The 23,118-nt window shown below is 35.4% G+C and overlaps 5 protein-coding genes across 6 annotated transcripts; all 5 read right to left on the reverse strand.

Moving 5' to 3' along the window:
- Nucleotides 1–1,298: 1,298 nt before the first annotated feature.
- On the reverse strand, nt 1,299–3,676 carry LOC147535993 (endo-1,3;1,4-beta-D-glucanase-like). Its single transcript, XM_086641782.1, has 6 exons — nt 3,262–3,676; nt 2,788–2,933; nt 2,176–2,266; nt 1,970–2,062; nt 1,781–1,881; nt 1,299–1,658 (listed from the first exon to the last, which is right to left on the reverse strand). Exons 1-6 carry the CDS (start codon nt 3,542–3,544, stop codon nt 1,482–1,484), a joined length of 891 nt encoding a protein of 296 aa, XP_086497908.1. The 5' UTR covers nt 3,545–3,676; the 3' UTR covers nt 1,299–1,481.
- Nucleotides 3,677–4,191: 515 nt separating this feature from the next.
- On the reverse strand, nt 4,192–8,515 carry LOC147535994 (uncharacterized). 2 transcript variants are annotated; one of them, XR_015225631.1, is made up of 4 exons: nt 7,080–8,213; nt 5,441–6,786; nt 4,904–5,043; nt 4,192–4,602 (listed from the first exon to the last, which is right to left on the reverse strand). XR_015225631.1 is itself a non-coding variant. In XM_086641778.1 (2 exons), exons 1-2 carry the CDS (start codon nt 8,162–8,164, stop codon nt 5,451–5,453), a joined length of 2,421 nt encoding a protein of 806 aa, XP_086497904.1. In that variant the 5' UTR covers nt 8,165–8,515; the 3' UTR covers nt 5,355–5,450. The 2 variants fall into 2 exon arrangements, 1 of the variants encoding a protein (XP_086497904.1); XM_086641778.1 differs by lacking the exons at nt 4,192–4,602; nt 4,904–5,043 and having other exon boundaries at nt 5,355–6,786; nt 7,080–8,515.
- An 867-nt stretch (nt 8,516–9,382) lies between these two features.
- On the reverse strand, nt 9,383–11,751 carry LOC147535995 (endo-1,3;1,4-beta-D-glucanase-like). The gene is made up of 7 exons (XM_086641786.1): nt 11,580–11,751; nt 11,272–11,293; nt 10,467–10,593; nt 10,273–10,363; nt 10,089–10,178; nt 9,859–9,959; nt 9,383–9,697 (listed from the first exon to the last, which is right to left on the reverse strand). The coding sequence occupies exons 1-7, from the start codon at nt 11,725–11,727 to the stop codon at nt 9,557–9,559; spliced, it is 720 nt and encodes a 239-aa protein (XP_086497912.1). The 5' UTR covers nt 11,728–11,751; the 3' UTR covers nt 9,383–9,556.
- A 992-nt stretch (nt 11,752–12,743) lies between these two features.
- On the reverse strand, nt 12,744–14,670 carry LOC147535996 (endo-1,3;1,4-beta-D-glucanase-like). The gene is made up of 7 exons (XM_086641784.1): nt 14,412–14,670; nt 14,212–14,233; nt 13,898–14,021; nt 13,732–13,822; nt 13,374–13,463; nt 13,110–13,210; nt 12,744–12,944 (listed from the first exon to the last, which is right to left on the reverse strand). The coding sequence occupies exons 1-7, from the start codon at nt 14,656–14,658 to the stop codon at nt 12,804–12,806; spliced, it is 816 nt and encodes a 271-aa protein (XP_086497910.1). The 5' UTR covers nt 14,659–14,670; the 3' UTR covers nt 12,744–12,803.
- Nucleotides 14,671–21,136: 6,466 nt separating this feature from the next.
- LOC147535997 (F-box/kelch-repeat protein At1g57790-like) lies at nt 21,137–22,248 on the reverse strand. The gene has a single exon (XM_086640116.1). It carries the CDS (start codon nt 22,246–22,248, stop codon nt 21,295–21,297), a length of 954 nt encoding a protein of 317 aa, XP_086496242.1. The 3' UTR covers nt 21,137–21,294.
- Nucleotides 22,249–23,118: the final 870 nt, after the last annotated feature.

Consider the following 23,118-nt stretch of genomic DNA (forward strand, 5'->3'; position numbering starts at 1 on the left):
GAAGGAGGCCCCATCTACGTCAATTTTGAAGAGGGAAGATTGTTGTGGTGGTGGGCCTAGTGGCGAGAGTTGAGAGAGAAATAGAAGAAAGAAAGGAAAAAAGTTGCTACTAGATGGTCGACCGACGATTCTTTGTCGTGAAATAAACGACAGAAGATGAGGCGGAGAAGAGAGGGATGGAACGAAGGTGAATGAAAGAATAAAACATTAACTGAAATATACCAAAGACAAAACTAGAAAATGAGACAAAAATTGGAGGCCAAAATAGAAGCTCGGTCACAATTGGGGCCAAAAATGAATTAACCCTAATTGAATGGGTGGACATTAAAGCTAGTAGTTAAAAGTAGGTAGAAATTAAAAGACATTGGGATGACAGAGACTAGTACTGAAAGAGAAATTATGTCATCCATGGCAGATGGAATTTTGATTTCTTATTTTTTTTTATTTTAGATCGAGCTCACGGGAATACCGTGAAACAAATGTTCCATAAAAATGCTTGAAAGAAACTTAGTACTAGCTAATTAAAGTGAACAAACTAATGCATTAAATGTGATCCTTGAGACATCAAAAAATGAAGGATAAAGTGTATTTACCATAGATCCCCTTTGTTTCAAATCAACCATTTGATTGATTGAATGAGACATCTTGCCCTAAAAATTGAGATTTTTATGGGAAGAGGTTTGGATGAGGGTGGAATATTAAAGACTAAATGGAGAGATGGAAGATGAAAATTATATGCACAACTCTGTAACTCGTTGGAGCAGAGTAAATCGTTCTGTCTCCTAGGCACATGTTAGACCTACTTGATGATACATTAGGAGAAGATATTTGTAATTCAATTCATGTTAGACCAAAATCATTGTTCAATTATGACATTAACATGAGGTAAGTACAAATATTCTTAGGAGTGTGGCGTGAGTACATATAGGTGATTTGTTTGTTCATACATACCTCTCGCATTACAAAACCACATGTCCTCTAGGAATTCAACCCATAATCAGAACTCTCATGTGAGAGGGTTGTACGTAGATATATGTCAAGTCGTCTACGAATTCAACCCACACATAGAACTCTCATGTGAGAGGGTGGTATATATATACATATATATATATCAAGTCGTCTATGTATTCAACTCACAAACAGAACTCTCATGTGAGAGGGTTGTGCGTAGATATATGTCAAGTCGTCTACGAGTTCAACCCACAAACAAAACTCTCATGTGAGAGGTTGTATGTAGACATGTCACCCCTTTCTTAAAAATAAAATCCCAAGTAACATAATCATGAAAGAATCGGTTATTTGACATTAGAGTCATAAGATCACATTACTATCATAAAACTGCATTAATTGAAAATACATCCATGTACACACTAATTTTATTTCAATGTATACAATCACATGGTCAACATTCCAAGCAAGATGAGGGAAACCCAAAGAGTAGAACTCACAAACCATAATTTTCATAATATAGAAGTACAATTTCATTGTGGAATAATAACACTTGAAAGATGATAATCCCACTTAATATACTTTGTTAACCATGCTAACATATATCGATGACCTTCTTCGGCCGATCTCACAGCTTCTTCGTCGTTGTCATTGTATTCCAATGTCCATCCATGTGCAACTCCAACGAATATCTTCGTGAAACTAGGTACCTAAGAACAAAGTACAAACGTCTCATTTTGTCTAATGCAGTTTTGAACAAACATTCTTCTAACTGAGAACAAAAGATACAATCTCTATAGTATGAACCGAAATTAATCGATAGTTACCGTACCTCGGGTTTAGTGGCTAACACCTCTTTGAATTGCTTTACGAGCATTGGTGGAGTCAGTATGTCTAGCTCACCTCCCAGTATCGAAATGGGTATTTTGACTTCTGATAATCGAAAAATGTTATAAGCTCGACAATTATAGAGTGATCATCGATTAAATATATATGACTTGTAGATTGATGTGACATGTACCTTTGATATCATCAACTGTCACTAATGCAGGATGTAATAATACCACAGCTTTCAGTAGGTTATCAGACTTAGCTAGTTGAGCAACTACCTTTCCTATATGAAACCAAAAAGAGTAAATCTTATTCGAGTTCACTCACAAAGAAGGGATATTGTGCCAAACTGTGAAAGCTCAGTCCCATGAAAACCCTAAAAAGAAAAATTCTTACCACCCCAGCAAAAGCCTGCAGCACCAATAGTCGAAATTCCTTTATCTTTTAGAGCTTCAATAAGTATTGTTGCTTCTTTAGCTCCCTTTTCCTATAAGTGATTATAAAGTATAATGTTAAAGCAATCTTTAACATAATTGCAAACAACCATTCTATTGAGCTCAAGGTAGGACAGAAATACGATCGTGCAGATAACGTGCTTGCATCATAATGTGAGAATATTCCCACATGGGAGAATGAGTATCTAGCAACCAAGAATATAAGGTCTAGGTCCTCTCCACTCATTGCCAATTGGTTTTGAGTTGGATGGCCACAAACTTAACATGGTATCAGAGCTAGGCCCGCACGTGATAGGCTTAAAAGCCACACGTGCTCCACGTCACCCGTAAAGAAAAAAACACACGTGTTAGGCTCAAAGAACGCCACACGTGAGGGGGCGTGTGAGAATATTCCCACATGGGAGAATGAGTATCTAGCAACCAAGAATATAAGGTCTAGGTCCTCTCCACTCATTGCCAATTGGTTTTGAGTTGGATGGCCACAAACTTAACACATAATTCATAACCGACTCTCTCGGACCAACAATTATTATGTATAAATAAGAAAACTAACCGCAGGATGATCTTTCTTCCAAACATTGTAAGGCTTGGGATAGTTATCAACCCAAGGATCCCCATGAAAGAAATCAGGAACTACGACATAGAATCCAGCTTCTGCAACTTTGTCAGCCAACTTCCTTATGTGATGTGTTTCATATCCTGCAAATGAACAAAATGTTTCATATTAACTAAGAGACTAAATACTCAACAACAACATGAAATATGGGGAAGTTAGGCCGATCGGGTGTCTTCATCCAAGCGACCGTACACAGAAGAAAAACGGAACGAAGTGAGAGGTCATGGCGCAGGAAAAGAGCCATGGCGATAAGGCTCGACCATCGAAAGAAATTAAATTTTCATTATTTAAACCAATTCCATCATTCCATGTATTTTAAGAACAAAATGAAGAAAACTACACAAACAATTCTAAGCTTAAAAGAACTATTATAATCAAATTTGCATACAAAACCCTAAATTGGGTATTTACCATAAATGTCAGTAACAAGAAGGATTCCTCTCTTGGAACTCAAGGAGCCAGAGATATAGGTTTTGAGACCACCAAGTTCTTCATCATATCCAATTAATGAACTTGAACTATACCTTGAGAATAGGTTAAAGCAAGCTGATTTCACCCTAGCTAAGGGAGTGTTTTGATGGGTTATTATTGGTCTATGTTGATTGGTGAGATTAGGGAAGTAGCTCAAATACCAAGTAAAAGCCAATATGAAGAAAATGGAAAAGAAGAAAATAAGAACATTTGGTCTTGACATTTTCTTTTTCTTTCTTACAAGGAATGAAATCACTTTCTCTCTCTAAATTAATACAAGTATAAGAGAGAGAGAGAAACAGAGAAAGGCAAGAGACAGGATGGGCAATTATGTGATGGTGGTTCATTCAGTGGCAAAATATTGTCACAATTTGTCATTGATTGATGGTCCCTGTATGACAAATGCTATTTGGCCAGAAAATAGGGGCCGACCACAGTCCGAAAGCTGATGTGGCCGGCTCCCTTTGGTCTGCGCGTTTTCCTCTCCACACCTCTGAACCAATAGGAGTCGGCCACACCAGTTTTCGGGTTGTGGGAGGCCCCCATTTTCAGGCCAACATAGCATTTTTCCCATAGTTATTGTGACTATGGTTGAGATCAGGGATCAGCTTCCTACTTTATCCTTACTCACGGGCAACTCGTGCAAAATTCACCTTTTTGTTTTCTAGGATAACTAGTAGGCATACAAGCGCGGACAATGTCATCTAATGTGTTACAAAGTGGTCGAGGAAAGGTTTATCTGTGTCACTGTGAAGCGCATTTAGAAAGTGATTCATGGCAAACACAAGTTATGTTATCCGAGTCCACTAGTTGCTAAAAACGGACTACCTGATGACTGATGTCCTACCAAAATTAATCCCGCCACGGTACTGAAATACAAAATGAAGAAATTAACTTTACCTCTATATCGTACCTATCCAATAATAACAAGTATCATTTAAGCAAAATACAAGTATAACATAATGATCCACCCAACTTTTGTGTAAACTAGGCAACTGAAAATGCAACATCTTTAGCTGGTCGATGGGGTACATGACCCCCAAAGGCTATGAATCTCTCAAACAAAGTTAAGTTACTCACTCAGCTTGCCCTCATATTTTGACTAATAGACTGTTATGCCCTTTAACAAACAGTTCCTTCTGTGGGCTGTTAAGTCCAGAAAGAGCGTCGACGCTCGCTTCCCGTCGAAAGATGTAAACCCGTTGGCGGAAGCTTCAACGGAGGCTATCGTTGAATTTAAAAGAATTCGTTCAAACAATGGTAAAAACTGGAATAACCTGCCTAGAGAAACAAGAAAACTAAATCTAATTAATAAGAAACTAAATAAAATTCGAATAGAAATAGAAACCTAACAATTAGCGACAAAATAAAAATGAATTCTAAAAAAAGTAGAAATAACTAGGAGTGAGCCGGTCATAGTAGACATAGAAATAATATTTCAGTCATTTCGATTGAAATATTTCAAAATTTATTTCCTTGACAAGGCATTGTTAAGAGACTTAGTTAAATATCAATAGGCATGGAAATGGAAATTTAATTCCTTAGTCTGTGAACCAGTAGGGAGTAAGTACAGAGTATTTACAAGTGGATCCGGAGACTCATCTTGCTTGCAAGTGAACTATGCTACTTCAGTGCTTCGCCCAACAACCATTTGAGCGGCCCATTCGTTATAGGAATGGCCAGGTGCACCGAGTTGCGGTTCCACTGGTCCATATTCATTCCCTATATGCAAGAAATATTGACTCATAGTAACACATGAAAATCTGAAGAATCAAATAATGGTGTATATAACTCAAGTCAATGGACAGTTTTTTCACCTGTGACATAATTATTGGTCTTCCCTTAGGCTCAAACAACCTTTTAGCCTTCATCATGTTGCCTATTTTGTTCGTAAACTTTCACATTTTATGTATATATATATAGGAGGCGAAGAATTTACAAGATGTCTGCAGTGAGGTGATGATTTTCGCCCTATACTATCGGATTCTATGAATAATAAACAAACGACATCAACAAGAGAAAAATCACACGACTGCTCAAATGAATATAAATTTATTATTTCTAACTTGTTAATCTATGGATAATGAAACAGAAAAAGAAATAAAGAAAGATTAGCAACTAACTTAACACTAAATGGATAAATGAACAAGAGAACCAACTTCAGTGCTTCTGACAACTGAATTTGCTAACTTGAAGTCGAGGGTTAGCCTTGTCTGACTTGAAATCCTGGCCCCGCCCTTACTGTGGTTGGAGTAGTTGGACCAATTTGGTTCAATCCAACTGCAATATAATTGTTCTTTGGTGTTGTAAAAATCCTCAAAAGAATGTTGACTCCCGACAAAGTGATACTTACCTGTGTCAAGAGAGAAAAACATAACATTTTCGTCGCGAAATCTAGGGAAGTATATTCTGTTCCCCATGGAAGTATTCGGAGCGGTTGCTGATAAACAAGAGGTATTGCTGATAAACAACATATTCTTCTGTAAACTTTTAACTTCAACCCAGACCATCTCTTTATAATCCAGTCTATAAATTCGAACCCACTTTCCAAAATGACCAACGAACACCGATAAAAGCTTTCCTTTGCACTCAACCAAGTAACACTGATAAATAGAATCACATGGTGTTTGGGGCTCGGCGAGTACTTCCCATTTAAAGTCTCCTCCAGAAAAAACTCCTAAACGTCCATAATGATCTAGGACGTAGAACTTTCCATGATAGAAAACTGGATTATTAAGCCTTGCTAAGAATTTGAAGTGCTTCTCATTCGAAGGTAACGTGTTAGAATAATAACCGAGACGCCACCATCTGTGTCCTATGCGAATTGAGGAGATGAGAAGTGCACCCGTGCAGCAATTGCTGCAGACAAAGATACGACATTTGCGAGAAGTAGGTAAGTACGAGAACGATATTGCAGCAAACAAGCAAGAGCGTCCAATTGGTAAGTCTGGAAGTTGGATGGTCGCCCTTGTGAAGGGATTGAAGAAGAAAAAGGAAATTTCCCCTTTAGACATTAATAGCCAACCACCCTTTGAGAAGCGTATTGTAGAATCTAACAAAAACTCTGGAAGGTTCATGAGATGCCTTTCGTTATTATGCATTGGATCTACAAAATTGTAGATGGTGTCGTTTTTTCTGGAGTAAACAAGCCATGGAGGTAAAGTGGAATTTACGATCTCTGTAGAAGACATTCTCCACTTCACTAAAGGGATTGCCGATTGGTTTTCTTTACAAACTGCACGGAAATGCAAGTGATCTACTGGATGGAGATAACTAGCAATTAAGCCTATGACATTCTCATTAAGAGTAGCCCATGCTCCGTCCATTTGTTTCAATTTTCCTCCATTTCTTTTCTGATCGCCATCATCAAAGCATGTACTCATTTCTTCAACCCCGGACTCTGTAATTGAATCGGCATCCTTACCGCTACCTAACATACTTGATTTTCTTCTTCCTTCTGTAAACCTACAAAATTGAAGTGTTTGTTCTACAAAATTATTAACAGTTAGACCGTAACCAAAATTTGTTCAATTAGTTAAACACATAAACGACATCAAATACGAAGACACGTAAAGTGAGTCTGGTCCATGGGCCTTTACCTCACACTTATAAAGTGACACCCACCACCTCCCACAACCAATGTGGGACTAATACCAACATGTACTCCCATCAATGTCATTCGATACAACAAGATAGAACTACATTGCACCATTTGAATATATATATCACGTATGGAAGTTGTATGTGTTATAAGTTACCTGAAATCTGTAGGCAGTAGCATCCACTCCGGTGTATACAAAAGCGTCGGTAGATCCTCCGAGCAAGGTAAACAAGAAACTGAAATCGTTTTGCATTCTATGTCAAATTTGAACAACATATTTTGTTGTTGGGATTGTGTGTAATAAATACAACCATTTGTAAGACCCAACTCTGTAGCTGAACAAGAAGCTGTAGTGGTTTTGCCCAAAAACAATACATGATCATCCAAAGTGTGAACTTCTTCCCATCTCATTTTATTATTAGAGAAATCCATCTTAAACACTTTAAAATCAAAAACTTCTTCGAAAAGAACATATTTAATAACCATGAATAGTTCATCACTTGATTCTATGCAATGTCGTTGCACGACAAGATTTAATGCTTTTCTCTCTACGTTTACAAGACTTACTTCAAGCGGCGTTACAGAAATATAACTTTCGTCGACATCATTATCAAGATGAAGCTTTTTTTCGATAAGGCGGTGAAAATTTTTGTAACCTGAAATGTGTAACTTGCCCTTAAAAGAAAACAAGACTAACCCTAATACTTCATCACTCTCAATATGGAGCTTATGGGTTCTCCATTGTTTGTCTTTACTAGGGAAGCAAAACACAAGTTCATTAATATTACCACTTATGAAGGAAACTATAGAATCAGAATTAATTGGAGGTGATGATAACACAAAACCATGAAATCCACTATACTTAGGGTTTTGAATCCATTTAAGAACATTGGGTAGTTGAATTGTTTCAAAAGACTCAAGATTCCATAAAAAGCAATCCCCATATTTCCAAATTGAGTACTGATAATCTGGGTCATCACAGACTATAATTAACCATCCTTGATGAGAATTTGATAGCCAAAAAGAAGTTCTAGTCAATTCTGGTATACACTTTTTGTAAATTTTGTTATTAGGTTCAGATAAATTATAGAAAGTTTGAAACTTACCATCTTTTCTAGTTGGGAAGATTAGACAAGGTCTTGCTGTAGGACCTAAACTTACTTCTTCTTCTGGTGGTGGTGGTGGTGGTGGTGGTGGTGGTGGTGGGGTGGGGGGGAGTATCTCTCCATGGATGAGACACATGCAGAATTGAACAAACACAAGGAGGTTGTGAAAAACGGGTCGAGCCAACTTGACCAATTCACTTCATGAGGTTAGAGTAGACTATTGTAGCTGTGGGATTTTGACCGTGACCCGGTACCCGCCGGGGTCTGAAGGGTCCGTAGACGTCAGGTATATTTCTCCTGGACGCAACGGGAAATTCCGGAAAGAATTCGATCTTCGTTCAAAACTTGTAAAACTTAGAAAAAACCTTAGATCTTCGTCTAAATACCATAGAACCGAAACTACGAAGAGATAACTAAAATACTTGAATAAAACAACTCCTAGATCTCCCTTATATGGTCTTAGGGTTTCCTTAAGCTAGTCAAACTCAAATAAGTGAATAAGAACTTCTAATAAATAAAATACTAGTTTCCTAAACCTAATCAAATTTTAATAACAAATTCTAAATAAATAAAATAATAGAATCTAGAACTTCGAAGGTTTCCTAAAAATATGAAACTGTTGAAATTAACAATTCTCTCCTAATAACTTGATTTGATGATGTTTTCTGAAAATCTCCCTGCATCAGTCTACTCCATTGATATATCCTTCTCGTGAACTATGGGTAGGAATTACCAAACTTTCAGATTTGACTGAAGATTTTATTAGGTCACAGAAAAATTTCTCACTAATCGTAATGTGACTCAATCTCCCTTTCCACCCCACAAATAAACTTGTACAGATCCTGAGTATAGTGATTGAAAACTAAGAACTTCGGATGAAGACTTTCCAGTAAAACTACTTATCAATCCATGTGAAACAATTTGAGATTCGCAAAATTCTGAGAACGGATCTTTGTATGAAGGAAAATCAGTTGGACTAAAGTCTAACTTGCGAAGTTTTTCACTTTTTTTTAATCAACTTCATTTGACTCAATTTTCAGAACCACTTCAATTTCTTGAACAACGTTCTTTGTCTCAATTTCCTGACCAACTTCTTTTAACTCAATTTTCTTAACAACTCTCTTTGACTCAATTTCTTGAACAACTTCTTTTAACTCAATTTCCTGAACAAGTTCCTTTAACTCGCTTTTGTGAACAACTTCTTCAAAACGATAGTATACTCAACAACAAACGTCATCTAGTTAAAACACATTTTTCTGCTTAAAGAACCCTACATATGATAGAGTGGTTGAGAATAGTCCCACATAGACCAACGTTCACCTGTAAACTAAGTACAAGATTGTTAAGGCCCACGTTTCGACAAGCCAATATAGGCATTTTATTTATATTAAACAAAATACGAAACAACCCCAAAATGTTTCCCTAATACTAATAGTGTTACTAAGTTTTGCATACAACATTGATCTAAGTAAAAGAAAAAGCAACTTTATTTTCAATAGTAATTAATTATAATCGTGATCGTAAACTCTCACTTAACATGCTTGACAAACCATGCTAGCATGTCGTTTTGAGCCTCTTCGGCAAACTTGACTGCTACTTCATCTTCAACATTGTATCTCACCGACCATCCGTGTTTAACCCCAGGAAATATCTTCACGAAACCATCAACCTATGCATAGGAAATCAGATATCGTTCAATCTCTTATTGGAATTGAAAACATGAAATCTACTTAACTAATTTGTTCATTATAATGATATTGTAACTAACAGAAGAGAAAAAGTACTCGGTTTTCATGTGTGTGTATCGGAATTAAAAGCATTGAATCTTACCTCAGATTTTGTGGACAAGACCTCTTCAAATTGCTTTACAAGTTCTGGTGGAGTCCTCTGGTCTATCTCAGCTCCAAGAACAGAAACTGGGATGTTGATCTCTGGTGAAAATATATGCATACCGTTTACTTTTTTTGTTGAAAATAACACTTCCACCATTTAAACAAACACGGATAGAGTCTGTTTGGAACAACCAATAATCGAAAACCATGAGGAAATAAGATTCATACCCTTAATGTCTTCAACAGTGACAAATGAAGGATGTAGGAAAACCACAGCTTTGAGATCGTCAGTCTTGGCTAAGTGGGCAACTACCTTTCCTAAAAGAATTCATTTAAAAAGAAGATCCAATTCAATCTCAGTGCTACGAGAAACTATAAAGATCGAAACAAGAGAACGAACAACAATTCTTACCACCCCAACAAAAGCCTGCAGTTCCGATTGCGGAAATTCCTTTACTTTTTATAGCTTCGATAACTGGTTTGGCTTCTGCGGCTGCCTTATCCTATAAAAACAACAACATGTGTCTAAATCTTTAGAATAAATGTACATACTGAATCTCCCTAAGATCATATCGAACATGAAAGTAGGAAGTAAAGAAACTCAACCGCTCCATGTTCTTGTAACCATATCGGTAGAGGCTTCTCAAGGTTATCTGGTACATAAGGATCTCCGTGGAGGAAATCAGGAGCTACAACATAGAATCCAGCTGCTGCAACTTTGTCTGCTAACTTCCTTTACAAATTCAAGATTACGACAGTAGTATAAATGGATATTATCATATTAACATGTAATTTGCATCAATGACTATAAATAATCAAGCAATCCATATGAAATACCAATACCGAATTATAATAATGAAATGTGGTCAAAAACAAATTCTAAGGATTGATGTACGGGGAACTACTACACAATAAAGAATATCGGTTAGTCGTTATGCAATTTATAAACATATATAGAGCCTCAATGCTCTTGTTTTTTTATCATCTTACAGAGTGTTTGAGAATAGTTCGATGTTGACAAAGGGAAGTCTCATAACCAAGATTATATTATCTAAGGCCTCAATATTCTCTCGAATTGATTCCGCAAGTTTGGTTTGCTAACAAAGCTAAATTAACACGTGAGATACCCGAACCGAAAAATGAGGACACAAACTTTTGATAATCAATATGAGCCATTATATTAACGCCTTTTCTTCTCGATCGTCTTTCAGTGCAATGTCTAAACATCAGAATATATCTCGAACGCCACTCACAAATTCTAACAAAAACGATTCGAGAATTTAAGAGTTCTAGTGTTCTACTAATATTCTACTATTCCAAGTTAAATAATTGAGATATTTTCATGTCTTCAAATATTAATTTTCAATATATAGCTTGTACCAATTAAGAGCAAGGTAAAAATTGGGCATACCTCAAGTTGGGTGCTTCATATCCTGAATAAATAAGATAACCAAGTCAAGAATCATTGCAAACTATATTCACCAGTTGAAGGAAAGAGTGGTCTTTTTTTAGTCAGATCTGAAATCTGACTCGAGGTCTGACAAGAGTAAAGAACACAATCAAAACTTGAAAACCTAATGTTCAAACATTCTAAACTACAAAATAAGCAAAAACCCCACTTGAGAAAACCACATAATATACAGTATGAGATAATCAAACTAGTAATCTAGTAGTATTAGAAAATGAAAGGGAAGAGGAAATTGAAATAAGGGTAATCACCATAAACATCAGTAACAAGAAGAATAGCTTTCTTGGAATCCAATGAACCAGAAATGTAAGTTTTAAGACCCCCAAGTTGTTCAACTAGTCCAGCTCCAAAACTTGAATTGAGGGTTGGGGGATTCTCACAGCACTGAGGTCCTGCCATTGCTTTTTAGTACAAATTTGCAGTAAAGGGATGAAATCAGAGAACAGTGAGGGATATAAAGATGGGATTGGTTGGTGGAAAAACAGGTGAGAATTATAAATGTGGGAATTGAAGGGATTTTGGAGCATGTGATTTTAGTATGCTCACAATATATCCGTGATTCTTGATTCCTATTGGTCATTCTTTTTATGGGTGATGTTGCATTCTCCTCCCCTTACACTTTAGTTACACCTCATTTGATCCTCTCATTGTTCATTAACTATTTTCTTGTAGTGATACGTCTGTCGATCTCGAAATTTTTTGAAAATTTAATAATTAATAGATAAAGGGTGTAGTGAGCGGTGTAGTCAAAATTCTAGAGGTCCGACATTGGATTCGCAGAGGAAGTGGATTCATGTTATTGAATTTAATCAATTATATCGAATTCTATACTACATACAACCGTTTTGTTTTCGACAATCTATAATTTTTGTCGACGTTTATATATACGGGAGACTCACTTATATAGAAGGAAAAGAAAAACAAAAATGTATTGGTCAATCTAATTAATGGCCGAAAGGATTTTATTTTTCAGAGCGAGAATTTAGAAAATAAATCCCTCAATTTTATGTTGCTAGCTTTTTCCTCTCCTCTCTCCATTTTTGGTTTTTTCCTCTTTATCTCCCTTCCTTCGCTTCCAAACGCTAGGAAAAGAAGTATTATACACTTACACGAACAACTTTTTTTTTTTTTACGAAGGGAAAGAACTATTTTGGTGAGTATAGTCTATAGAAGAAGTCTATGTCGTCAACAAAAGAGAGCTAGGGACAATGAGAGATGTTGGTGATGACGGCGATAACAATGGTTTGTAAATGGATCTTTATCTTCCACACAAAGTAAGAAATCCTGCATATTTTAGTCTAGGTGAAAAGTGGGGTTGCTCTCCCCAAACCATAACAACATTGAGTCGAAAGATCTCGACCCTACCGTGGCTAATACAGTACTAGAATTACGAAAATAAAAATACGAAAAATATATTTAGATAAACCTTCATTTAAAAGCAAATTAACAACAACTAATATATTTTATTCTCTCTCTTAAATTAGATACTTAGTTAACCATGACAACATGTCATTGTGGGCTTCTTCAGCAGACTTCACAGCTGCTTTATCAGAAGCATTGTACCTCACAGTCCATCCATGTGAAACCCCAGGAAATATCTTCACAAAACTTGGTACCTACACATTATTGCATATAATTAGTATTCCAAATTGGTATGCAAATATAAATATATTTTCTACAAAAACACCAAAATCTTGTATCAATTCCGCCATCTTATTCGTCCAAGTAAAAAAAAAAAACATATTATTTTCAACATTGAGTTAAAACGAAAGATGTCGTACCTCATGCATAGTTGCCAAAGCCTCTTCGTATTGTTTTATAAGTTTTACTGGACATATTGTGTCGAGTTCAGCTCCTAATATCGAAATGGGTATCTTGACTTCTGTAGACAACAAACACAAAGACACGTACGTATATAAGTAGCCCAAAAGTGACATGTATGTCAAGTCAAGTGATCAGTTCGCGTGGAGAAAAAACATGTTTAAGTTAAGTTGATTGACCGAAGAAAATATTTCAAATCAAGTGAAGAGAAAGAGAATTCGTACCTTTGATGTCATCGACTGTAACAAATGAAGGATGGGCTGTAACGATTGCTTTCAGATCATAAGACTCTGCTAGTAGTATTGACACTTTTCCTGAAAAATTTACGAAGGAAATATTTTTCTTATATGTATATAATTATAATTACTAGGTATAATTTGTGAGGGACTGCTACAATGACAAAATTTTTTACTTAATGACTTATTTTTACTAAAAGACAAAGTTTTTCACAGTTTGATTTTGATCCAGACCGTTCTTTTACTTGTGTGACTCATCGAGTCAAAGATTTCGTCAAAAATTCTTTGTACACTTAACATTTTCCTAATTTGCGTCTAGTAAAATTGTGAAACAGGGGAATCTTACCGCCCCAGCAAAAGCCTATAGCTCCAACAAGAGAGACCCCTTTACTCTTCAGAGCTTCAATCAACGGCGTAGCTTCTTTAGCTCCTTTGTCCTACAATTAGATCTCAAAATTTCAATATAAATATCAAAAATTGAATGTCAAAAATTTTAAAAAAGAATTACGAACCGCTCCATGATCTTTGATCCATTCGTCAAAAGGTCGTTTAGGATTGTCGGTCCATGGATCCCCATGAAAGAAATCAGGAACTACAACATAAAATCCAGATGCTGCTAGTTTGTCCGCCAACTCCCTTTTGAAAAAAAAAGATGGATACACAAAACTGATTATTTTCAAAATGCACGTGAAACATAATTTAATTTAATTTGGTGTTTTTTGTCGAAGTACATTAATCAAAGGTCTTAAGAACTTTGAAGATCTGATAAAAATTCTGAACGAATAACCCCCACTAAAATCTGTTCCGACTGAAAAATAGGGCATACCTTAGTTGAGAGTTTTCATATCCTGCAAAAAAAAATTACAAAATTTTAGGTTGAGGTAGTATTCTAAACCTTTAGGTGATAAATTAAACATATCATGAAAATCTATACGATAGGTTAGCTCGAATTTAATGTGTGTATGTGTAAAGAACTCGAAGAGATTAATAAATGGTTAAAAAAAAAAGTAGAGTTGAAATATTCACCATAAACATCAGCAGCCATAATAATTCCTCTCTTGGAATCCAAGGAGCCAGTAACATATGCATTTAGGCCACCAATTTCTTGAACATTTCCTTGTTGAATATAACTCGAAAGAAGAACAGGCGATAAGACCTTTTTAAGGATTTTTCTGTGATCGATAGTTGATCCATGCAAACTAGTTGAAAAAAGAAAAACAAGAAAGACGATACAAATAATTTGTAGATTTGTAGGAAGCTGACAATTTGACATTTTTTTCCTGAATAACTTCTGCAAAAAAGAAAAAGAAAAAAGAACAAGTTAGTTCGTAATTTGTGTTATATTTTAAGGTGATATTGTTATATTTAAGCCTAATCTATATGTCAGATAGAAATTTTACGACTGATTAAACCTGACTTAAGATGAAATTTGGGAAGAGCTCGCTATATCAAGGTTATAAATCCCCCGAACGATCAAAACAAAAAGAAAAAGGGAAAAACAAAGTGCTAAACAAACCTACTAAAACCCTTTGATTTGTGATGCGGAAAGTATTCTTAATCTTGTATGTGATTTTCAATTTATAAGAATTGTTAACAAGATAATCTTTCTTCAGTGGTCATTTTAAGAAAAACAAATCAAAATTCAGAGGCGTTAAGTATAAATCATTTCTCATTTTAAAAAGTCAAAGTTGAATTCACTCCTGACACTGGATCACAGTAACTAATATTCAATGCAATTAATATTTTTCCTATTAGTGCAAGATTTTCAATTATTGCAAAATATTATTAGTTCTCTACTCATATTTTGTCATTATTAATACAATCTTAATAGATCTAGGTATTATATATCTCTATTCCCAAATCTTTCACATTAGTATTTATTTGTCAACTTAATAAAGAATTCTTTTGCAATTAAACACCAATTAATCTTCCATACCCTTGCAATTTTTCTCCTAATATTTTCTCACCAAGTTTCCATCTTTGTTATACCTCCTCAAATTTTATGTAAATAAACTTTGTTAGTTTGTTCTGAATGAATATTCAATAGGAAACAGATGTTCCCTATAGTCTTTTAATTAGTGATGTGCCGAATTGGTGCACTCAATTGCAGGGGCGGCCCGTGGCCAAAGCCACCAAAGCGGTCGCTTTGGGCTCCACATAATCTAGGGCCTCATGTTTCATATTTCGTATGTCACTTTCCAAAAATTAATTATACTTTAAATCAATTTCAAACATAATTTAAAGCATAGCTTAGTGGTAAATAGATTAAATCTTGGATAAAAGGTGAAGGGTTCGAATCTTACCCTTAGAATTGTTTAAATTTAATTTAATTTTTTTTTAATATCAATTATATGGGGTCCCAATTTTCAATTTCGCTTGGGGTCTCCGATATACTTAGGCCGGCCTTGCTCAATTGATACGTTCTACGACATTTATACAGTTGGTTTAAAGTATTTAGAGAGATGAAAATTTAGTGCTATGCATGAGAATGAAATTTGAGATAAACAAAAAGAAAATATGACTATTCTACGAAAGTAACATAGAGAAAAGTTTTAAAGGTCCCGATCGTAAATGTTAAGCCGCTTTCCCTCACAAACTTTCCATCCCTCGAATTTGCCACGAGAGAGGGACACTTTTAGGGGCCTTTAAACCTTTCCAATGTTATCTCTCCAATGAGCACAAAATGTTACTAAGAATTTAACTTCGATTTTTGGTTCAAAATTGGTTCTGATTTTTACTGCTTGATGTTCAAGTACTTTGGGTCTTTTTGCTGCAAACAGTAAATCCAATCATCTAGTTTTCTACGTTTAACCGTTTATTTTCATGGTTCATGCCCTAGACACTATATGATTAACAACCAAACAATCATTATTGGCATTTCTTATTTCAACCTACCACATTCACATCTTTTCTTTTTTTACTTCAAAAAAAAATATTATTAAGTTTTCACATGCAGGGCTAGGGGTGGGAATTGGGCGGGTATGGACGTCCATAGGCACTTGAAGCATCGGGCTGGGCGGGTCGGGCACAAATTTTCAATGGCTATTAGGGTAAGCGGGTTAAGTGGGCGGGAAATTTTGAAATTCGCCTTGCTCATTACCCGCCCAAGCCCATTAAGAAGTTCGTGTAATTCGGGTATGGGCGGGCGGGTAGCGGTTAATCTCATGACTTGAAAAAAAAAAAATCACTTTTTCCTCTTTTTTTTATAGAATCTGGAAACACCTAAAGAGACAATGTGAGATTAAAACTAAACGTTATTTGTGTTGTTCCTTTTAGGAATTTAATCTCACATCGAAAACTAATGAAGAATTCTCATGAGATATAATATAAACTTACCCCACTCTTTGTTCCCTCAAAGCCAAAGACTACTTCAGTATTCTACTAAGAATTCTCTTGGGCCATTGCAAAGCAATATATTGGGTTCGTGTGATTTCCCTTAAGCATATTGTTTACCATCTCAACTAAGCCTAGCAACATAGACAGCTGGGGCTTCATCAACCCATAAAGTTGATGTAATTTGATTGGTTATCATTGGGTGAGGTTAAGTGGGTGCGGGCATGGGCGGGTGCGCGGGTAGAGGTTTTAACCCATGCCCGCCCACTAAAATTTGGCGGGCTGGGCGGGTTGTGCCCGAGACGGGCGCGGGCGTCCATGGTCATCGTTGGACTCGGGTGCCCGTGGGCGGGTTCGGGCTCATGGGCAAAATTCCCACCCCTATGCATGGCAAATGATGGGAAAATCATTTTCAAAAGAAGGTTATTAAGTTGATTAATCATCCCATAATTAGTTATCTTCAATGCAATTAACAGTTTTCCTATTAATGCAAGAATTTCAATTATTGCAAAATATTATTAGTTCTCCACTCATTTCTTGTCATTAATAATCCAATCTTAATAGAGTAGGGATTGTATATCTCTTTTCACAAATCTTTCACATTAGTATTTATTTGTCAACTTTTTTTTTTTGTTGAACTATTATTTGTCAACTTATTTGTCAACTTAATTAAGAAACCTTTTACTATTGAACACCAATTTATTTTCCCTAATCTTGCAATTTTTCTCCTAATATTTTCTCACCAAGTTTCCATCTTTGTCCTGCCCACCATTCATATTTCCTTATGTAAATAAAATTTTTTGGTTATGTTAAATGAATATTCAGTAGGAAGAATTCAGATGTTCGTTATAGGTGCTGTTTGTTTTTTCTTTTGCGTCTGAATCTGAATTGGCTGAATCTGAATTGGCTGAAATGAATTGGTTGAATCTGAATTGACTGAATTATATTATAAGCTGGATGTTTGTTTTTAAAATCTGAATTATAAAGTCTGAATTAAGACTTTGACATTTATATCCCTATTTCATATTCTAGCCAAACATAGCCTAAAGCCCTAAACCCTAATTTCTCACTCCTCCCTTGAGTGAAATAAAAAGAAAATCAAAACCTAAACCTAATTGCTATCTCTCTACCGTCTCTCTCTCTCCCAGACTCCCTCCTCTCTCTAACAAATGGTGCTCCGGCGATGAAGAGACGGCGGTGGAGGTCTCTCTCTAGATCGGCGATGAAGAGACGGATCCACCATCAGTGTATTTCACTTTCTTAATTCAAGGTCTGATTCCCTTTCTGGATTTTGTACTGTTAATCCCTTCGTTAAGCTTAAACACTTTAGGGTTTGTAAAGCATCAACAGAATCAGTTGAGATTTGTGAATCAAACCAGAAAGATTCATTTGGCACTACTAAAAATGATAGTCATGAGTTTAGAAAAAGAGAAAGAAAACTCTGGGTTAGATTCCGTGGTGGAAGAAGATCAATTAGAGGAGAAAAAACAGTTATGGGTTCCAATTTTGGGAACAAAAAAGAAGCTTTATGTGTTTATAATGGAGTCATTAGTGAGATATTAGAGACTGCTTTAGCCAATGCAAATTCTGATTCGAGTATGGAACGCTGTAATTTTCTCTCTCAAAAACTAAACCCCTCGTGGTGTTTTCTATGGTGGTGGTGGTGTATTTGTGGTGGCTGTTTGGTGGCGGTTGACTGATTGTTTAATGGTGATGATTCTGTGGTGGTGCTGATTTTGTGGTGGTGGTGGTAGTGATGGTGGTGGTGAAGATGAAGATGGGGATATGGAAGTATTTCCCTAAATTTTACAGGGGTACAAATGTCTTTTGGAAGTTTTCAGATGGTGGAAGCCCATTTCAGACTTGTTATAAAGTCTGAAATTATTGGGCTCTTATTCAGCCAATTCAGACATATAGTGATTCAGCCCAAATTTCAGATTTTGTTAAAATAAAAAAAACAAACATCTGAAATCTGAATTAGGGCGAATTCAGATTTCAGATCTGAAAATTTGAAAAAACAAACAGCACCATAGTCTCTTAACTATTGATGTAGCGAATTGGTGTACCAAATGTCTAAATTGATAGATTGTACGACATTTATGCGGTTTAAAGTATTTACAGAGATAAAAACTTAGTGTTATGCACCAGTGTATAAGAATGAAATTTATGATAAACAAAAATATCAGTATATATTCTACAACGACAACATAAAGAGAAGTTCTAAAAGTGCCCCGTCAACCAATTTTTTTTTTCTAAAAGTGCCCCTTGTAAGTGTCAGACCTCTTTCCCTCACAAAGTTTGACACTTATTGAGTATGTATTAAATTTTGCCACGAGAGAGGCGCCTTTGACACTTTTAAGGGGCCTTTAAAGTTTCCCAATGTTAACTATGCAATGAGCACAAAATAATATCAAGAAATTAACATTGATTGTGGTTTAAGTTTTGCTTCTCTTTCAACAAAAAAAAATTTTGGTTTTCATTTTTACTAGTCTATGCTCGAGTACTTTAGGTCTTTTCTTTACCAACAAAAAACTCAATCGTCTAGTTTTCTACGTTTGACCATTTATTTTTTATGGTTCATGTCCAAACCCTATATGACTACTTTATCGTTTTATGTACATTTAAAAGGGAAATTCTATATACACTTGGCATTTCTTGTTTCAAAACTAATAGGGGCAAAAGGATAATTTCACCCTATTTTGTCCCTTGTCTTTTCGGTCACCTAAGTTGTACCTCTGGGGGGTACTTTTGTCATTTCCCTTCTTGATTCTGGCTGCCACACAACATCTTTTTTACCCATTTCAAAAACTACATATATTAGTATAACTCAATAAAAGAATTAGTGAATGAGAATAGGATTTATAATATACTTCTCCTTTTGTATTAATGTCCATGTAGTGATCTCATGGAAATATGCACAAGAACCACTAGCTAGTAACCTAGGGCATTACATGCAACATGAATGACAAACTTAAATTTAAAAGACTTCAACTAAAATCTCAATGCATTTTTCAAAGATCATGCATAAATGAATTTCTCAAAATTCGCCTATGATATAGCCATCAAAAAGAAAACCATATTGAAAGCCAAAAGAGAGTGAAACCTAAAAAGTAGCAAGTGAATTGGTAAGAAGCCCAAACCTTTAGACATATAAATACATCTTACTAGTCCATAGGCATCTTTAATATTTGTAGAAATTATCTACAAATAAGGAGATGGAAAAGTTCAAGATCCAATCGAAAATTGTCATCGTAATAATGACGATGATCGTGGTAAATTTTGTCGAGAACATTGAGTCAGTTCCGTTATGTTTGTCGCAGTTCGCTTTAGCTAACCAGGCGTGTAGTTTATTGCCATTAGGGACAGCTGAAAGTCTCGCTCGAGCAGTTGGTAATGAAAAACTAACTCGGAGAAAACCCAATGAGATCATATGGTATCCGCCACCGAGCCCACAAGGGCAAGGCCTCGATCATAACCATCAAAACGAGTCTGACCCGAAGGTTGGGCCTGTACAGGGACATGAACCTGACCCAGACCGTAGTCACGACAATGAGCACAGGCACAAAGCAAACAACAACCATCACCAGCAACCCCACCGTAGTAGTAGGCATCACCGCTCCGCAGTCCGTAACCACAACAATGAGCACAGGCGCAGAACAGATAACAACCATCACCGGCAACCCCACCGTAGTAGTAGTAGTAGTAGTAGTCATCACCGCTCGCAGATCATAAGAGTGCAAAGAGAATGTTGTAGGTGGTTGAAGCAATTGGATGATAGTTGTGTTTGTGAAATGCTTTATCGATTGCCAATGTTCGCTTGGAGAACTAAACATGAATATATTATTCAAGTTAGTAATAGTTGTAATGTTTCATTTTCGTGCGATCTGTAATTTATCAATCAAATAAATTAAGTTGTATCTTTCCTATATATTGAGGAAAACTGAATTATACTAGTGAAATTGTGAATATATAGTTGAGTTCTAACTTTGTGAAGAGCCAACAATATTATGTGCTAGTGTGAAAAAAAATATATAATAAAGATCTGGAGCGGCCTTGGAATTGGATGATAGTTGTGTTCGTGAAATGTTTTATCGTTTTCGTTTTCGTGCCCATAACAGTTTATCAATCAAATAAAACTATCCGTAGTAATTTATAAACCATATGTATAGTTAGGGAAAAATGGGAACACAACAAAAATAAAAAAATGGACAATAAGTAGATCAAGTCTTCTTCATTTGGCCTGAATAATTTTTTTTTTTATCGATTTAAATTATAAACACACAAAATGCAAAACCTCCACATTTGGCCATATTTTGTTGACAGTGAATGAAATAACTTTTTTTTTTAATAAATCGGCTACGATCTACGTTAGTCGTTACAAGGCATTGATACATCATGAAGATGTGATAAGCACGGTAGTCGCCTAATTAAATAATTAATGAAAAAACCTAAAACCCAACAACATGAACGAGAACTAAAACCCGACAAATTTATTACATTAAATACTTTATTTATTGCCTAAATTAATTTACTTTCTTGCTTATAATAGTACTCTTTGTCCATATATATATATGAATTATTCTAGTAGAGACCAACTCTTATCTGGATGAAATTTGAAGAACGGTATATCAATCCACACGAAATTGAAGCAACCAATTTTCTCTTCTTTACTGAAATTCCAATAGTTATGGCCCAGAAGTACCGACGGCAAGACTGTGTTAATTTGTGTCCCACAGACAAAAAATGACTTAGGAGCAACAGTCTTATTTAACAATATGGAAGGAATTATGGAATCATCCTCATATATTTCAAATTGTTGTTGACTCTTGTGTACTCCTGCATCTGTGAATATAGTTGAGTCCTCAGTTTGTGAAGAACAAGCAACAATTGTTACATCTTCGTCGTAAAAAATATGTAAAGTCCTTTCAAACCAAAATAGAAGTCTAACTTCGATGTGAGCTGCCCACGACTCACCGCACCTATTATCAAGTTCATTTGTAATCCATTTTTTTTCTCCTTGTTTTAGCACATCTAGATCAAATTCGTGCGTATCCACTATTTTGCTAACTACAAAAACGATGCAGTCCGGAGATGTGGGTGGAGATGAAAATGTAGCAACAAGACCATCTGAATTTTTGCGAGGATAGTTTGGAAGTGTTATTTTTACTCGAGAAAAAGGACATAAGAAGAACAATTGTTGTTTTTTCGATACAAGTAACCAACCACCTTTGGATGCGATGCACTTCCCACCTTCCAAATCTGGCAAATATCTTTCATATTTTTTTCCACTTATTAGTTCTTGGATAGTACACATAGGAGACTCATCATCATAGTATAAAACAAAACATGGGTCATACTTCTTTTCAACATAAAGGGAAGCCCTAATAGATGCTATACGCCATTGTTTGCATACACTACTGAAATCAATAAGCTCCATTATATTCAAAAGATTTGCGATTGTGACTAACATATCAAAAGGAAGATTAGACCAAATTTCCTTGTCACATAATTGATTTCTCTCGTTTGTCATTCTCTTTTTCAACTTTTAATTTAAAATTTGCTGCCAAGAGATTAAAAAGAACAAGTGAGAATATCGACAAAAATATATATATATATATATATATATATATATATATATATATATATATATATATAACTAATCGACAATTTAACTTAACTTTCAAATTTGTATTCGTGTCAAAACTATTTTTAGGATTTAGGATAGATCATTTTAATTTCTACTTCTTTCCTCTTCTAATTGTAAATAATTCAAATATGAAAATAAGCCCTAATGGTTCTTCTCTAAGGCTTGCTATTTTTCTTTCCCACAATATGAACTACATAAAATCAGAAAACCTTAAAACCTCAATTCAAAAAGATGAAAATTATAAAAGGAAAATAAATAAAGTAGGATGAAATACATACAAGATTTCCATGTTGTAATAAAATTCAGTTCAACTCAGAAAGGAGAGGATTCCAATCACAGAAGAATTCATCATTTAAATAATACTGACAATGAATAATCTGAGTTAGTGATTAGTGGAGTAAGTCAATACCTAATATGAATTAGTGGAGCTTTTACCTATTCTTTAGGGAATGATTAGTTATGGTTGTGTATATTCCTAATTAACTCGGATTGGATTTAAACGACTTACTAATTATTAATTCATTTTTTAGTTTTATGACTCACCTTGTGTGAGGCTAAATTGGAATAGATATAGTATTGTTGAGTTCGTGGGTGTCCAACTCAAAGTCAATTAGCAACGAGAGTGTAGAGGACATATACATTATATTTTTTGTTGCTATTTATCCCTTGACTATTCACACACGTCCACCACGTGTGGCGTGGTTAGGGCTGGGAAAACGATTTGGAAATCCGAAATTCGCCTCTAACTTCCCG

The sequence above is a fragment of the Eschscholzia californica genome, unplaced genomic scaffold (assembly GCF_041429995.1).
Source record: "Eschscholzia californica isolate CP2 unplaced genomic scaffold, dmEscCali1.0.p SCAF_5, whole genome shotgun sequence".
Lineage (NCBI taxonomy): Eukaryota > Viridiplantae > Streptophyta > Magnoliopsida > Ranunculales > Papaveraceae > Eschscholzia > Eschscholzia californica.

What these genes read in the sequence shown, in the direction of transcription:
- LOC147535993 (XM_086641782.1), bottom strand. Translation starts at nt 3,544, where the DNA reads ATGTCAAGACCAAATGTTCTTATTTTCTTCTTTTCCATTTTCTTCATA. An exon ending in TGCAGGCTTTTGCTGGGGTG is followed by an intron (nt 2,063 to 2,175) that starts GTAAGAATTTTT and finishes GGTTTCATATAG; the next exon opens with GAAAGGTAGTTGCTCAACTA. An exon ending in GACAGTTGATGATATCAAAG is followed by an intron (nt 1,882 to 1,969) that starts GTACATGTCACA and finishes TTCGATTATCAG; the next exon opens with AAGTCAAAATACCCATTTCG.
- LOC147535994 (XM_086641778.1), bottom strand. Translation starts at nt 8,164, where the DNA reads ATGTGTCTCATCCATGGAGAGATACTCCCCCCCACCCCACCACCACCA. An exon ending in CTACTGCCTACAGATTTCAG is followed by an intron (nt 6,787 to 7,079) that starts GTAACTTATAAC and finishes TCAATTTTGTAG; the next exon opens with GTTTACAGAAGGAAGAAGAA.
- LOC147535995 (XM_086641786.1), bottom strand. Translation starts at nt 11,727, where the DNA reads ATGGCAGGACCTCAGTGCTGTGAGAATCCCCCAACCCTCAATTCAAGT. An exon ending in TATGAAGCACCCAACTTGAG is followed by an intron (nt 10,594 to 11,271) that starts GTATGCCCAATT and finishes GAATTTGTAAAG; the next exon opens with GAAGTTAGCAGACAAAGTTG. An exon ending in TGCAGGCTTTTGTTGGGGTG is followed by an intron (nt 10,179 to 10,272) that starts GTAAGAATTGTT and finishes GAATTCTTTTAG; the next exon opens with GAAAGGTAGTTGCCCACTTA.
- LOC147535996 (XM_086641784.1), bottom strand. Translation starts at nt 14,658, where the DNA reads ATGTCAAATTGTCAGCTTCCTACAAATCTACAAATTATTTGTATCGTC. An exon ending in TATGGCTGCTGATGTTTATG is followed by an intron (nt 14,234 to 14,411) that starts GTGAATATTTCA and finishes TTTTTTTTGCAG; the next exon opens with GATATGAAAACTCTCAACTA. An exon ending in TATGAAAACTCTCAACTAAG is followed by an intron (nt 14,022 to 14,211) that starts GTATGCCCTATT and finishes TTTTTTCAAAAG; the next exon opens with GGAGTTGGCGGACAAACTAG.
- LOC147535997 (XM_086640116.1), bottom strand. Translation starts at nt 22,248, where the DNA reads ATGACAAACGAGAGAAATCAATTATGTGACAAGGAAATTTGGTCTAAT.